Genomic DNA, 16,981 nt, shown 5'->3' on the forward strand with positions numbered 1-16,981 from the left:
AAGAGCTAGTGTCTCATTGATGCCTCCACATGACCTGTTAATCTCGAACAATGGAGATGGAGAATGATTTTGTTAACAGTGCTAACTGATACAGATAAGCTCATGATATACATAAAATATGCATAAAATTAAAAAAACCAACTTAGTTATAAAATCTTCCTTAGAGCGTGGAGGGAAGTGAGAATCTTTTGTTCTAAGTTATAAATAGACAAACAGTAAATAATGTCACAATCTCTTATAAACTATTAATGAGCTTATAAGTCATTGAAAGGATAATATAAAAATGACATTTCATACATAATTGGAATTTTAAAAGCAATTCTGTTCCTTCTTAATATTTTGTAGGATTTTTTACTAAGAAGATATGATCTGGTTAAATACATAATGAGACTAACTGCAGTCTGGCAATCTATTAGAACTGCTGGAAAAAAACCAACAAGAATTCAGAGTATGTCAGTGCCTCAGGTGACCTCAGGGTTAGAAATAGCCTTGTTTTCTTGCGTGAACTAGAGTCAGAGAAGCTGTAAGCCCTTGTTCTCTTGTCCTCTGTGGCAGTGGTGACTGATGCCAAAGCCAGGGCACGTGTCTCTGCTGTCAGAATCATGTCTTATGAAACAGGAAGTCTACATCTGCCTTTCTGAGACACTGGGGTTTTATGCCTCAATTCAATATGGAGAATTTCATCTGTGTCACATAGATTTTTGTCTCTGATGGTTGAAGGGATTTTTGTTTTGTAGACTGGCCCTTTTAGTTGCTAGGCCCAAAAACTGTTCTTAGTAGAATTGTAGGTTGGTAGGTTGTGAGTCTTTAGCCATGCACAAGGACAGACTAGAGAATTAATTAAATAATGAATAAATCAAATAAATAGAAGAGAGATCATTAAAGAGAAAGTCAAAAATTGAGAGGTTAGTAAAATTGTAGACAGTCTTTCCTACTGTCTAGTTCTGAGAGTCCTTGGATTTTGTTATCTGTAGACCCCAGAGCTAATCCTGGTCTTCTGTACTCTCCCGAGCTCTCATCACAGGGAATCTGATCCTACTCTCACTAAGCCATACTGGGGAGATGTTAGTGTTCTGTGTATGTGTTTTTTTTTTTTTTTTTAAAGAAATTATAAGGATAAATGTAGAAAGGTAATTTCTGTTGATAATTAAAATACACAAATTTTAAGCAAGACACAAAATAAGAAAATAATCCTTGGTCTGTTTTATTTATTTGTTTGTTTATTTATTTATTTATTTATTTATTTATACTTATTTTATTTATTTTACATATCTTCAGACACACCAGAAAAGGGCATCTGATCCCATTACAGATGGTTGTGAGCCACCATGTGGTTGCTGGGAATTGAACTCAGGACCTCTGGAAGAGCAGCCAGTGCTCTTGACCACTGAGCCATCTCTCCAGTCCCCCTTAGTCTGTTTTAAAAAAAACTACTTCATATATTGCTTAAGAAAAATTATTTTACAAATGCTTTGTAAAAATAGCAATTCCATTTCTTTTTCTTATACCTTACTGAAGTTAGGGAGTTTTCTTGTGATAGATTCAGGTTGTGGCTTAAGATTAGGGAGCATAATCAGATTCATAGTGGCAGGAGGGGTGAACTTTTGGGAGGTTAGGGGTGTCCTGTTGTGGGGACGTACAGTGCCTGAGAAAGGCTCTAGGTGCTAAATGGGGATACAAAGGACAAAAGGAACAAAGCAATCAAAAGTTTAAGATTTTTAAAGCGTTGTCTAAGCTTTCCTCCTAAGAAAGAGAAAGCAAATTTTTCTTTGATTTCCCTCTATATTGTTCCCAGAGCCCAAGACAAAAATGAAAGATAATTAATATACTTTATATGTTGTTAGTCTGGGATCACATTGTCATTAATAATGTTCCTTCTACAGAAAGATGATTTGAACTTTATTATAAACGGGTCCCATCCCCTTTGCCTTTTCTTGGGGGGGGGGTGATAGTTTTTGAAGGCTGTCTAGGCAGTTTGTAATCCAGACTGCCTTTGAACTATGCCTCACCTCACCTCCGCACTGGAAATACTAGAAGTCTGCAGTACTGTCAGGCCATTCTACAAAGCTTTCTATAAAGGTTACATTAGATATTGTTGATTGTCTGCAGTGATTCTATGTGATGGAATATTGAATGACAGTAGGGGTGGAATGAAATCTTTCATTCATCCTCATGATGTAGATGACGATGATGTAACACTGATAATAAAGGGCATTTTGTAGGCACTTTGACACAGCTGAATCCTTTATATTTTATTTGATTTCTTAAATATACTTATAAGCAAAACTGAGACTTAATGAATGTCTCTGTTTATCCTTGTTCAGAACATACTTTTCAAGATATGGGATGATCTTTTGGATTGCATAGGCTCCCCCATCTTTGTCTGTCTGTCTGTCTGTCTATATTAGCCCATATGTGTATATGTTTTTGATACAGATTTGCCACTGAACTTGAAGCTAACTATTTCATCTAGACTGGCTGGCTCAGAGAGCACCTGGGATTCTTCTCTCTGTCCCTTTCTCCTCAGTGCTGGGGTTAGTTTCCTGGTGCTATGTGTATTACTCATGTAACCATTCCCCAGGTAAAAACTTATATTTTTAATAATATGTTATTTTAAAGATATATGTCTATGGGATGCTATAGGCAAGTAGACAATATACTTGTTTTCTTACTGGAAAGAAGATATTTTGACAATAAAGCTATTGTGGTATGAAAAAATCAAAGCAAATGGAGGAAAAATTGGTTGAGCTCCAGGCCAGTTAGAGACCTTGTTTCAAAAAGCAAGTTGGATGGAGTCTGAAGAATGACACCCAAGGTTGATCTTTTGACCTCCACACATATGGCATACATATATATATTTATGTATGTACATGAAAACATACACACACACACATCTTGAGTTTTTCAGATCAGTTTTTGAGTTATTTTATACGTCTTTGGTTTGTTTTATGAATACCAGTTGTTATGTTGTTCCATATAGTATAGATTCATATTGTGAATATTTAAGGTGAATAATTTTTTTCAAGATGCAATACATATAAAAACACTTAAAATTTTTATTATTTCTTTAAATTTCTTGAGGTTATAATATAATTGAATAATTTTCTCCTTTTCCTTTCTCTTGTCCCTCTTTGTCTTCAATTTCATAATTTAATAATAAATTATTTTAAAATGTATTCAGAAAAGCATTACAGGCATTTTTCAGTTTATATACTTGTGTTAATGAGAATATCAGAAATATTACAGTGAGGAAATGTCCGTCAGAGTCTAAAATGTTAGGCAGCTGAGAGGCCAGTTTGAACTTGACTTTCAGGATAGAACACTTCTACCAGTACAGGAGGTTTGTTCCTTGTCCTTCCTTCTTTCTCCCCCTCCCTTCCTCTCCCGTCTTTCCTTCCCTCCCTCCCTCCCCTCCTTCCCTTTCTCTCTACAGCAAGGCAGAACTTTTTGCTAGATCACTTTTCAAGTGCTGGAGAATTAACTTAAACAGCATAGTAATTCCTGTTACTAGAGATGCTTCTTAGAATTTCTCCTGTCCTTAGAGAATAATCAGTTCTGAGTTCCTGAGGAGAAGCCTGCTGAGGATGCTCACTGATAAACAGATACTAGCTCCAGAAAGCTCTGAATACCCAATACCCAAGAAACAATTCACAGATATTATGAAGCTCATAAAGAAGGAAGGCCAAAATGGGGATGTCTCAGTCCTTCTTAGAAAAGAGAAAAAAACTCTCATGGGAGGAAAAGCAAGGTCAAATAGAGGAACAGGGATTGAAGATAAGATCACACAGAAGCCACCTCACCTTGGGATCCACCACATATGTAGTCACCAAATCCAAGTACTATAGCTGATCACAAAAGTACTTACTGGCAGGAACCAGACAGAGATACCCCCTCCGGGACTATGCTAAACTCATATAGATACAGCTGAGTATATTTGCAGCTAACAATCGGTCTGAACTTGGGGATCCCAATGAGGTTACTAAATAAAGGACCTAAGGAGCTGAAAGGGGTTGCAACCTCATGGGAAGAACAACATTATCAACCAAACAAACCCTCCAAAACCCCCATGCAATAAAACACCAACCTTTGTGCACACATTGAGAGACCTATTGATCCAGTTGTGTAGGTAGCTGAAGATAACAGTGTCTGGCATCAATGTGAGAAGAGACTTTTGTTCCAGAGAGGGCATGTTTTCCCAATGTAGGGGAATGCCAAGGCAATGGGGTGGAGAGGGGGATCAGAAGGGAGTGCACTTTTGTGAAGGAAACTGGAAGGGAAGGGGGATGTGAGTGGGGGGGGGGATAGAGGGATAACAAACTCAAATGTAAATACATAGTATCTAATAACAATGTAAAAAATATAAATATCTGTGGATTAAAAAGTAAATAAACAAATCCTAATGGCAGGTTCAAAAAAAAAAAAAAAAGGATGCTTCAAGCTGAAGTAGAAAGTGTGAAAGGCCCACAGGAGAAAAGGAAAGTCTAAGAGAATGGAAAGTTTCTGGTTTTAAAAAGACCAATGAATGAGATTAAAAACAATAGCAAAACTATTTTTTTTAATTGTGTAGTCTGTAAGCACAGGGTTAGAATTAGATCTGAGGATTAAGATCGCTATTGCTTATGTATGTTAACTAATTTTCACAACCTGTAGTTCATAGTTTTCTGTGCTTTTTTTTTCCCCCAGTGTAAACTGAATCTTAATATGTTCTGCAATTAGTGACAAATAAGAAACTTTGTAATTAAGAGGCAGTCTGTTTATTTAAGAGCTATCAGAGGTTGGAAAAGATTATACTTGGCTATATATGAAGGATAAATGTTGTGAAGTAATGCCCCTCAGTTCCCCTTTTATAATAAATCTCAGCTGTGTGTTCAGCAAAAGGGCTCACTGCCAAAGAGAACAGGTTCAACTTGTCTGTGAGGATTTGCACCGCAGCAAAGTGTACAACTGCTTTGTAGAGGTCATAGTGGAGGTCACAGGCATGTGCAACAGAACCAGAGTGGCTTTAAAAACACCGGAGAACCGAGCTGCTTGCTATTTAAGAATCAGTGTTGACTTCAAGCATTAAAAGTATAGTTAGATCATAAAAGTAAATACTGAGTACAGTTCTCAGGCTGTTACCATATGGACTTAAAAGTAATTTCATCAGCACCTTGTAGCAGATCTTCTTAAAGACCTTCAGAGTAATTTTATCATAATTTCCCTCATGTAGGAAAACAAAAGTATTTGTAATTGTAATTGTTTAGCGGAATGGGAGGGCAAGGGACTGGAGGAGAGTTCTTGTGCAAGATGAGATGTCATGAGATGGTGGGAAGGTGCATGTCTTCTTCAGGTCTACATTCTCTCTATTTTAACATGATCAGTGAGATCAGAATTCCACAACAGCAGCAAAGAATACCATATTACAATACAACCATAACTCTCTCCCTAAGTATCTTAGGTTCATCCGTATGATTAGCTTATCACCTGCCTGCCTGCCTGCCTATCTGCCTACCTGCCCACCTACCTACCTACTTACTTACCTACCTACCTACCTACCTAAGTTTCTAGAAGATACAGTTCAGAAATGGGCTGTGGAGAAGTGGTGAGAGCCAGGCAAGGAAGCCTTTGGTCTAATAGAAGGAATTCCAGAAAGCCACAGAAGGAAATAAGCAGATGCAGAATTAGGCTGAGCTGTGTTTTGCCTAAAGTTTTATCTGAATACTTTTTCTTGTTTTGGTGACCATGTTTATTTTCAGTGGTGATTATAGCAAAGCAACAGGCAGCCGTTGCTGTCGGTGGGAGATTAAGTGGTAATCTGTAGAATGTGTTTCAGCAAAGGCAGCTGATTGGCGGCAGCACCTGTCCTAGCAACTGGTCATGTTAGTACTTACCAGTGTTAAAATTCCAAGCTGTAAACTTTGGAAGCACTTGAAGGTTAGATTTTTTCATTGCCCTTAGGTTACTGTTTCACTAAGTATACATCTCTTCAATTTACTTTTTTTTTATATATAAAGAAGTCTATAGAATAAAATTAATTTTTATCCCCCAGAATTAAAACAAAAAGCAAAACCTAAAGCAAACCATGTGACAGTCTGGATGTTGTATTTGTGGGAGCTGCACTTATGCTGAGTGACACATAGGCTTTCAGATGGCAACCTGAAAGAACTGTGACCCTTGAGCACTGCAATGTAATCCATAGAGCAGACATGTCAAAAGTACAGTGGAATGCAACTTAAAGATGTGGTTAGCTCAGTGGCTCCTAAAGGCACTTTATTTCAACATTGCTAGGAGTTATTCTTCTTAGTTGAAATAGTCTTTTTGATCAGATCTCAAAATGTATGCAACTTATAATGATTGACAAGTCATCAATTTCTGTTGATGACTTCTGTTAGAAGAGATTGTTTTGTTTATAATACAAAGGAAGCTAAACATCTATGAAAAATATGCATAAAATTAGAGTTTGGCTCAGTACAGATGTAATTTGCCTATGTCTAAATGTTTTCCAAAAATAGATTGTAAATATTTTCTGTAAATGACATTTTAGAAAACTAATATATTTTTCTTTTTAAAAGAACCTATATGTTGATACATAAATAAGTACATTGTACTTTATGATTGATGGCTATAAAACCGTCTTGTGGCACATTAATTGTACATGTTGATAAATATTTGAAGGCAGGGTTAGTTCTGTTGATACATATTCCAGGACATCCAGGGCTACACAGAGAAACACAGTCTTGAAAAAAATTAAAACCAAAACAAACCAACCAACCAATGGGAAATAAATCCACAAAACAAAAACAAACAAACTTAAAAAAATTTCCAAACCTAGGTGGGGCATTAGTTATTTGTATTGCTCTTGTGATGTGATACCTAACAAGATAAACTGCACAGCACCTATGCTGTAGGGCAGAAGACCTCAAGCAGAGCCAAGAGATCTGCCGTACATTATTTGGGTGGGTGAAATAGAGGTCTGAAAGGGCTGTTATAAAAACACCTGTTCAGTCTTGAAATAAATGTTCCTAATGTATCAAGTGCTGTATCAGGCACAGAGTATGTATGACTCGCTGTTTATAGCTGCTTTTATGGTTTTACTGAAATTTGTTTTGCTTACAGAATAAAGGTACAATTAACTTTGCACAAACCAATTTTATATTTTATTGCAATCAGAAATATAGATACATATATCTATATACATACATATATATATATATATACACACACATACATAACACACACACAAGTTGTTCATTATCACTGGCTAACTTCTAGTTCACTTTTGGTGTCAAAATAATGATGCTTTCTTGAAAATTACTCTTATAGGGAATAACAGCAAATCAGCTAAGATGTATGACTAAAAGCTCATTTAAAAATTTCTGCTATATACTGTTTTGGTTTTTTTTTTTTAAACAATTAGCACAATCTTTTGAAGGAAAGAGGTTTTTTTTTTTTTTTTTTTTTTTTTGGGTCTCAACAGATAATCTCCCTTGATGTTTTTCTTTTCTGGTCTTTTTATAGAAACAAACATGATTTCCTGGACGCTATGTCCTCTTGGCAACAAATTCTAGTCCACAGCAGCAAGACAAGCATCAGAGAAGGAATTAAAAACAGTTCTCTCAACACTGTGTTGTTTGTCAGTGCCCAAGGAAAATAAACTTAAAACAACAAAAATAAAGCAGATCGATTCCGTCAGTTCTCCCTCCCTTGAGACTAGGTCTTTCTCTGTAGCCCTGACCTCCACAGTGGCTCGGCTTACTGTGGTCCTCCTACTCCACCCTGGATACTCAGCTTGCAGGTAGCCACCTCCTGACCTTTCACTCCTGTTTCCTTTTATTTTTGAAGCTCTTTGCAGTAGTTTATATTGACATACCAATACATACCTAAAAGTATAGTTGAGATATGATTAAAGAACATTTTTTTTTATGAACACTAAATGATGAGTCTTGAGAGTGAACATCACAGATGGATTCACATGGCAACATTTTACCTACAGTGGACAGGTGACGATGACACTGCAGAGTCAGTTTGCTAGAAACATTTTAAAAAACTTGTCATGGCCAAAAAAATAATATAATCTAGCTCCTTAGGACCATTTGATTGGCAATGATTAACAAGATTAAGCTCAGCTAGTTGTTAGGAAATCTTTGATAGTGGAAGCATATTTTCAAAATATGAGCATTGCTGATGGGCTTGCGTAGTGTGCACAGGATGAGACTGCCTTGCTTACTTTGCAAATATGTGTTTTGAGAAGAAAATATTTTGGGTTGTTGGCTCACATATTTTAAAAGATAAAGGGTCATAAAGGCTGATTCTAGGAATAAGTCATCATTAAAATGCTTAAAAAGTAATATTTTTTGATGTTATATTCTACCCATTCTAAAACACTTACCTTGTTTGATGATTTTAATAGAGATTTAGGAAATACAGAAATAAGTGCTTTTTTTTGTTTTTTTTTTTTTAAATATATAAGCCAGACACATATTCAATTGGAGGAGGAAAACCTTGTTTGTTTTTATGATAGGCAGTGGGTTATTTCTGCTTAGTAGTGATGGACTCCTAGCAGACTACCCTGGTGTTGCAGTTTTAAAAATGAGATTAAGAGAATCCCAGCGGTTTCCCTCAGTTTATTCAACATCAAGGTAACAACAATGTAAGTACATAGTTCCCTTTCAGCCTTCAGACCCCTGCCCTTCATTTGTTCTTTTGACAGTTACTGTAAATTTTGAAAAATAATGAGAAAAAGTCATTTCTGGGTGCCTGTCAGGGATGAGGATGAACTGTACCTGATGATGCTTTAGCAGGAAGTTATCACTGTGCAGCTGTTACAGTGATGACAGGCTGACATCACCCCAGAGTGACCGGAACAGCAGAGTACAGAAATTACTCTGCTTGTTCCTAAAATAAATATAAAATGTCTGGACTACCACAGAAATGTGACTCTTAATGAGTAGCCTGTTCACAGTGCAAGGCATATTCTTTCAGTTTACTGAATATTCAGTGGTAAAGAGAACTTGCTGTTCTTGCAGAGGAGCAGAGTTCTGGTCCCAGCATCCATACCAGGGTGCTGTTCACAAGCACCTGGAACTCTGGTTCTAAGGGATCTGATATCCTCTTCTGGACTTGATAGCCATCTTCATTCACATGTACCACAGACACAAACATGACACTAAGCAGTGCTGAACTTGAAAAGAGTGACACTGACATTTTAATAGGGTGGGGCATGACGGCTCTCACCTTTAATCCCAGCACTCAAAGGCAGACAGGTGGATCTCTAAGTTTCAGGACAGCTGAGGATACACAGAGAGACTCTGTTTCAAAAAAACCAAATGGGGGAGGGCAGAGACAGAGAGACAGACAGAGAAACAGAGACAGAGAGACAGAGAAACAGAGATAGAGACCAAGAGACCGGGGTGGGGGGTGGAGGGAGGTTTTGATGGGAACTAATATTGGTGCCCCAAATCCACGTTGTGGGAGGTCTGTCCATTCTCTGCTGCTTCTTCCATTTCTTCTCGCCAGTGTTGTTTTCACTCTAGAAGTCTTAGTTCACGTCTTTGTTAGATCTTTCCTTATTCACTTATTTGTTTGAAACAATTGTGAAGTTACTTTTCTGATTTCCTTCTTGGCATGTTATTGGTACAAAGAAAAGATACTGATTTTTGTATGTTAATTTTATATCCTGCCACTTTAAGTGATTATCATGTCTGGTAGGGTCTTGAGGGTTTTTTAATGTATGAAGTCATATCCGCAAATAAGGATACTTTATCTTCTTTCCTATTTTCATCTCTTAATTTCTTGTTTTGTTGCTGTAGCCAGGTATCCAAGCATGATACTGAGTAATTGTGGAAAAAGCAGACACACTTGTCTTGTTCCTGATTTTAGTAAAAATGTCCATTTTTTTTCACTTTTAGTATAGTGTTGGCTCTAGGCTTGTCATGTAAAGCCATTCTTATGTTGAGATATATCCCCGTGTTTCTTTAGGACTTTTATCACAAAGGCATACTGGATTCTCTCAAAGTACTCCCCACTGTCTATCGAGATAATACTGTGATTTCTGTTTTGGAGCCCACATCTGTGCTGTTATTTCTTTAGCAGGCATTTAATTGATAATAAGTTTTCATGTATGTCTTTACCAGGAGACCAAGAATATTAATCTATCTCCTTTTTTCTTTTCTTCTTCATTATTTTTAATCTTTTTTTACAGTCTAGTCATTATCCCCTTTCCAGTCTACCCCTTGATAGTTCCTCATCCCGTTCCTCCTCCCCTGTCTCCAAGAGGATGTTCCTCCCCACACCCCACCCCACTTCACCCCACTAGGCCCCCACTCCTTGGGGCCTCAAGTCTCTGGATTGAGGCCAGACCAAGCAGTCCTCTGCTGTATATGTGTTGGGGACCTTGGACCATCTTGTGTATGCTGCGTGGATGCTGGCTCAGTGTCTGAGAGATCTCAGGAGTCTAGGTTAGTTGAGACTGCTGGTCTTTCTATGAGGTCGCTCACCTCCACAACTTCTTTCAGCCTTTCCCTAATTCAAACACTTCAGTCCATTGGTTGGGTGTTAGTATCTGCATCTATCTCAGCTACTTGTTGGGTATCTAGGAGAACAGCCATGCTAGGCTCCTGTCTGTAAGCACATCATAGCATCAGTAATAGTGTCAGGCCTTGGATCCTCCCCTTGAGGTGGATCCCATGTTGAGCCAGTCACTGGACCACCTTCCCCTCAGTCTATTATTCATTTTTGTCCCTGTAGTTCTTTTAGACAGGAACAATTCTGGGTCAGAATTTTTGACTGTGGGATGATAACCCCATACCCCTATTTGATGTCCTGTCTTTCTACTGGAGGTACACTCTCCCCACTTCTGGGAATTTCATCAAAGGTTCCTCCTCTCTTTGGAGTCCTGAGAGTCTCTCACCTCTCAGGTCTTTGGTACATTCTAGAGGATCCCCCACCTCTTACCTCCTGTTGCCTGTTTCCATTCATTCTGCTGACCATTGGAGCTTCACTCCTGTTCCCCCAACTCATACCTGATCATGTCCCTCCACCCCGTCCCCTCTCCCACCCAGGTTGCTCCCATCCTCTGCCTCCCATGATTGTGATTGCTTTCTTCTCCCTCCCAAGTGGGATTGAGGCATCCTCACTTGGGCCCTTGAGCTTGTTAGCCTTGAGTTCTGTGGATCCTATCCCCCCCTCTCTTTAAAACATCAGTAACTATGTTAAATAGTGTTCTTTAGGAGACAGAACCAATAGTAGTATATATTAAAAGGTGATTTGTTAGACTGACTTACATATTAAAGTCCGAGTAGGCTTGCAGTGGCTGTCATCTTACTGGAGAGACTGGAAAGCCACAAGTGGTTCGTCTACCAGGGTGTGTGCACCAGCAGTCTTAGCAGCTGGTCTTTAGTTCATATTGAAGGGCAGAAGAAGCTGGGTTCTGGTGTTCTTGAAGGATTATAACAGCAGTTAGAGCAATGGCAACGGGATGCACCAGGGAACTGGGTGGGTAGATTTTAGAATGATGGACAGCCTCAAGAACTGAATGGATAGACACTAGAATGGGGTGTGTGGGCCTGAGAACTGGATGTATAGACTTGAGAACTGGGTGAATGGACTTAGTAATGGGGTAGATGGACTCACCAGGGAGATGTAAAAGCTTTTCCCTCAGACCTACTTAAATGCGTGCTAGTGCTGCCGGCATTCAGGGTGTCTTTCCACTTTCACCCCTCACAAGTGTGATTAGAGTCCTTCTTTTTAGTGGGATTTCATATCCTGTCAGATTCACAGCCAAGAGTAGCTAACTGCATAATGTCTGAGGTTCCCACTAAGGTTCTGGCACATGTGAGATCTCCAGCTGTGCTTCCTGTTTCAGCAGCCATCTTTCCTTGCTTTGTGGGTGCTGAGAGGCACTTAAATTCTCCTGCTGGTGGCTTCAGAACAACTCTTCAGGTGCAGTTGGTACCATGCCTCCTTTGGATTTTCTATATCACTTAAATCTATACCGTACCCTATGATAATCCAGCCAAATTAATTTATGTGTAACACATATCATAGAGTTGAACTTCCTTAATCTGAATAGTTTTCTTGATAGTTTAGAGTAATCTCACACTGCTATAGTAGGAATGTCACAAGAACTAGTCACTAAATGTTTTTGTTACATTGTTTGTGTATGTATGTATGAATGTATGTATGTATGTATGTATGTATGTATGTGTATACAAGAGTGCCATAGTGCATGTAAGGTCATAGGACAACTTTTTATTAATTGGCTCTATCTTTTCACCTTGTGTATTCTAAAGGTTGAACAAAGGCCATTGGACTTAGAAACAAAGAGCCTTTACCTGCTGAACCATTTCACCAGCCTTTTGCCATAAAACACGTGTTGGCCATTACTCACTTAATACCTTACATATTTCTTCATGACTTATTAAGATATGGTCTGCACTTAAGTAGATACCAGTTTTTATTTTTATTGTATATTTCTAGAAAATAATGATCAAATATTAGAAGGCCAGTTTGGAAATCATGTATAGATGGTTTAGTGGTGTTTGATTTTGTACACTTGTATTCAGATGTGATCCTTGGGTACTGGCCTAGTAGTTCTTTCTTCTCAGAAAAATACCTAGATGCTCAATTGAATTTAGTTTTTATCATAAAAATTTAAAATGATTTTATTTTATGTATGTGAGTACACTGTCACTCTCGTCAGACACACTAGAAAAGGGAAAATTTTTTTATATTGTATGTGTGCATGTGTGCATATAGTACTTATTTGGTAAGTTTGATTTTATTGTGAAGAACTAAGACATTTATGTGACAGCAGTTGGCAGAAGTAATTTTATTAGCCCCTTTTCCTAGTTAGAACTTTAAAACAAAACACTGATTACTGAATCTGTCATGGTATTTTATAGAAAGTGGAAAATATAAGGTTGATCTGTACTTCTATTTTGCTTAGTTCTATTGATAAGACTGAATAAAGCAAAATTAACATTTAATGGTTGATTTCATTTTTTTCCATTAAATTATATTAATTATAGCATGTGGTTTTTGATAGTAATCCTTTATACCCATAGAATAATAACCCTAGTAGCTTTTTTTTTAATTTAAAAAGATTTTATTTTACATTTAAAATTATTTGTCTATGTATGCATCAGTGTGTAGGAATACACATAGAGTGCAGTGACCAGGAGAGGGCGCTGGATCCTTGGGAGCTGGGGTTACAGGTAGTTGTGAGCTGCCCAGTGTGGGTGATGAGAACCGAACTGTCCTCACAAGAGAAGAGCAGCAAGTACTCGTCACTGCTGAGCCATCTCTCTCGTCATCTTTAAACTTACTACAAATGACAATATGAAACTATTATTAAAATGTATTTTCTTCATTTCTCTTATAGGGTCAACAGATTTCATTAGCACCAATCCAAAAGCTTGAAGAAGCTCTTTACGAATACCAGCCCCTGCAGATAGAGACCTGTGGGCCACAGGTTCCTGAACAAGAGCTCTTAGGAAGACTTGGGTAAGCATCAGAAGCACTTTCCTTGTTAACATTCTTAGGGATTTACTTATAGAACTTAAGCCTGTTTCTTAAAATTAAGTAATACTTAATTCTACGTTAAGTTTTATTCAGTATATCAACTTTTCAGTATTGTTCATGGGTTCTTGAGATCAGAACTGGAATGCAGCTGTTCTCCTTCTGAGGCTGTCTTTGGCAGACATATTTGAAGTGGACATTTTAGCTTATCATTTGCTTCTTTGAATTGAAGATTAATTACCTAAGTAAATAATAAGCCAGTGAAAATATGAATTCAGTACCTTCTTATAAAAATAGTACATTTAGTCACTGTCTTCTATCTATGCTGAAACTAGATTTTTGAGAACTGAGCCATGAAACATTTTCTCAATAGTGTAATGTAGGACTGGACAGTGGCTCAGTGGTTGTAGTGTTTATTTCCTTTTGGGAATGAACTTGAGGTAATGGCATTTGTGATAACGATAGTCTGTCATGGGAGCAATTTAAGTATACACACACACACACACACACACACACTTGGGAAGTCCAGACACAGATGATGCTGAATGTAAATAATCATTTTTTGGTCTGTTTGTCTGTTTATTTTTTTTGTAAACTATTGAATAGAAGACTGATTCATAAATAAAAGAATATAATATGAAAAAAAACAATGCATTCAGTGAGACCAAGTAATTAAAATGAAAGACTATAGTAGCAGAGATAAGAAAAAGCAAACATGCAATGAAACCTACGTGTGTCCTCAGGTTAAAACCAACACCTTGAAGATGATGTATAATATTCTACATATGATTATTGAGGCTCCAAGGATTGATAAAATTTAGTTGTGTTCTCTTTAAGTCCTATGATTTCTAAATATGAAGCCAACAAAATAGAAAATCTAAAACTCCCTCAAGACAAGCGATTTATTTATAATTTTCTGTAAGCTAGCAATTACAGAATGAGAACATAAGGTGCACATGCGTTTTGGGAGGAGCGTGCCTATGAATGTGTTTGTGTAACTGCATGTGCATATGTGTGCACATGTGTGTGTGGAGACCAGAGGTCAACCCTGGGAGCTATTCTCCAGAAGCCATCAACATTTTCTTTGGAAACAGGGTATCTCACTGGAACTGGGCCTTACTGATCAGGTTAACCTGCATCACCTCTAGTGAGATTCCTAGCAGGTACCACATCTGAACTTTGCATGGGTTCTAGTGATTGCATTCAGATACCCATGTGTGCAAGGCAAGTATGTCACCCACTGAGATATTATCCTTCTAGCCCCAAGAATATTATATTTTATGACATAGAAACTTACATGTAACACCAACATTGGTTTAGAAAACTTTGCCTGAATTACCAACAGCCAGAACTATCATTTTAATCTTTCCATGAAATCTTTAATGTCAGTAAAGATTAAGTATTTAAAACAGTCCCTCCTCTGTTAAAGAGTTTTACATTTTCTAATAAATTTGTTATAAAAACTACATTTATGAGATCATGGAAATGATCATAAATAATAGCAGTACATTGTTGGGTTTATTACATGGAACATTAAAGTGATTTGGGTTAAAAAATATTTACTTATTGAGAGAGAGGTGGGGGCTCCAGCTGTGTACCATGGTGTTCATGTGGAAGTGAGGGAAAGTCAGTTTTCTTCTTCCACCATATGGATTTGAATTCAGGTTGTTAGTCTCTGAGCCATCTGAGTGGCCTCAGTAGTGGTTAAAAGACAGGAAGGATAAGGAAGTTTACTATTGTAACATCTTATAACAAAACAGGAATAAATAGCCATTCAACTAATTCCAGAGTAAACAGGTCATATGAATTCTAATTAGGACAAATATGATGGATCAGCAGTTAAAGAGTTTGCTTCATGAGCATGAAGTCTAGAGTTAGGACTCCCAGATACCTCATAAATGCAGGTGGGTGTGATAACCCATCTGAAATTCTAGTCTAAGGGATCCCTGAGCAAGCTGACTAATAGGACCAGCTATATTGGTAAGCTCTGGAGTTGATCTCATGATGAGAGATACTGTCTTAATTGAATGCAGTGGAGGAATGATAGTGGATGATTTCTGACATCAATTTTTGGCCTCCACATATATGAACATCCACATGCAAACATTGACACACACACATGTCCCATACATGAAAATAGAAAAGGAAAATGCTTGATAAAAGTTAAGAAAAGAAAAATAATAAGAAATAGAAAAAAATAGAAAATAGCCTGACAGTAGATATAATCTGAATGATATCATGTGTTAAGTGTGTGGCCTAAAGAGATGTTCAGCAGTTAGAGCACATTTTGCTCTTGCACAGGGCCTTCGTTGGGTTCCTAGTACCCACATTGGATTGTGAGCCACCCACCTATAGATCTGGTGTCTGAACACAAGCGGTATATGTACTTGCACTCATGTACACACATGTGCACATGAGATTAATAAAACAAATCTTATTTTAAAATGTAATGTAAATGTGAAAGTTTGAATATTGTTTACTCGGCAATAGAAAGTTCTGTAATGCTATAAATGCTGTCGATCTGTATTGTCCCCTCTGGTGACTACTGGTCACTTTCTACTGAGCACTTACAATGTCCATAGCATATAGAATTCAATTTAAAACATTGAATTTCATTAGATGTTAAGAGTTTGAGTTTGTTTGATCTGCATTTTATTTTCATTTTGCAATGATCTTAACTATTATCTCTTCATGTATTTCTTCTTCCTTACATTCTGTTTTTATCCTACATCTCTGGTTTCATATGTTAGACCCTTTAAATGACCTGTTTCATAAGTTGAGGCAATAGACATATTCAGTAGGCTATCTTAAGACATTCGTTGGGCAATTTAGTGTTGTTAAGTCATGTCATAATGTTGTGTAACCAACCATCTGCACTCACTATCTCTACAACTTTTTGTTTTGCAAAATTGAAACTATTAAACATGACACCTAATCCCCCTTCTTCCCAGTGCCTTTTTGTCTCCTAGATCTTACAACTCTAAATATCTCATAAAATGGAATTACATAGGATCTCTGGTTAGTGAATGTTGTAAACTAGGAAGTAGAATTAAACCCATATCACATAGCATCATATTTTGTCTGTCCTGTTGAAGAGTGTACCAGGCCAATTCAGGTTAAAGGATGGCATGCAGTATGTTCATACCACTTTGATTCCTCCATTCATCTCTCTGTGGACATGGGAGTGGTGTCTATCTCTTGGTTAAGATGAATAGTGTTGCCGTGAGCCTGGGTGTTCACAAATAGGGGCTGCTTTAACTGCTTTCAGATAGAGACCCAAAGTAAGATTGCAAGGTCACTGGATGGTTCTGTTTTAGGTTTTGTATGAGGGGCCTCCATACTGTTCTCCAACAAAGCTGAGGAGCTTTTCCCTAAGTAGGAATAGAGTACTTGTGTTTATATTTTCTTATTTCAACAAACACTTTCTGTTTAAATGGTAACTGTATTATCACATGTAGATGGGCACTCAGTATAATTGAGCAGT

General features: G+C 37.5%; 1 protein-coding gene across 1 annotated transcript in view; it reads left to right on the top strand.

The window, feature by feature from the left end:
- Window positions 1-16,981, top strand: part of MNAT1 (MNAT1 component of CDK activating kinase) — a 130,554-nt gene that overhangs the window by 75,808 nt on the left and 37,765 nt on the right. Inside the window, exon 7 of the mRNA XM_080927340.1 lies at window positions 13,370-13,482. Within this exon, the coding sequence (XP_080783466.1) occupies window positions 13,370-13,482 (113 nt within the window). The remainder of the gene's footprint in view (window positions 1-13,369; window positions 13,483-16,981) is intronic.

This window comes from Micromys minutus (assembly GCF_963924665.1).
Source record: "Micromys minutus genome assembly, chromosome: 1".
In the NCBI taxonomy this organism is placed as follows: domain Eukaryota; kingdom Metazoa; phylum Chordata; class Mammalia; order Rodentia; family Muridae; genus Micromys; species Micromys minutus.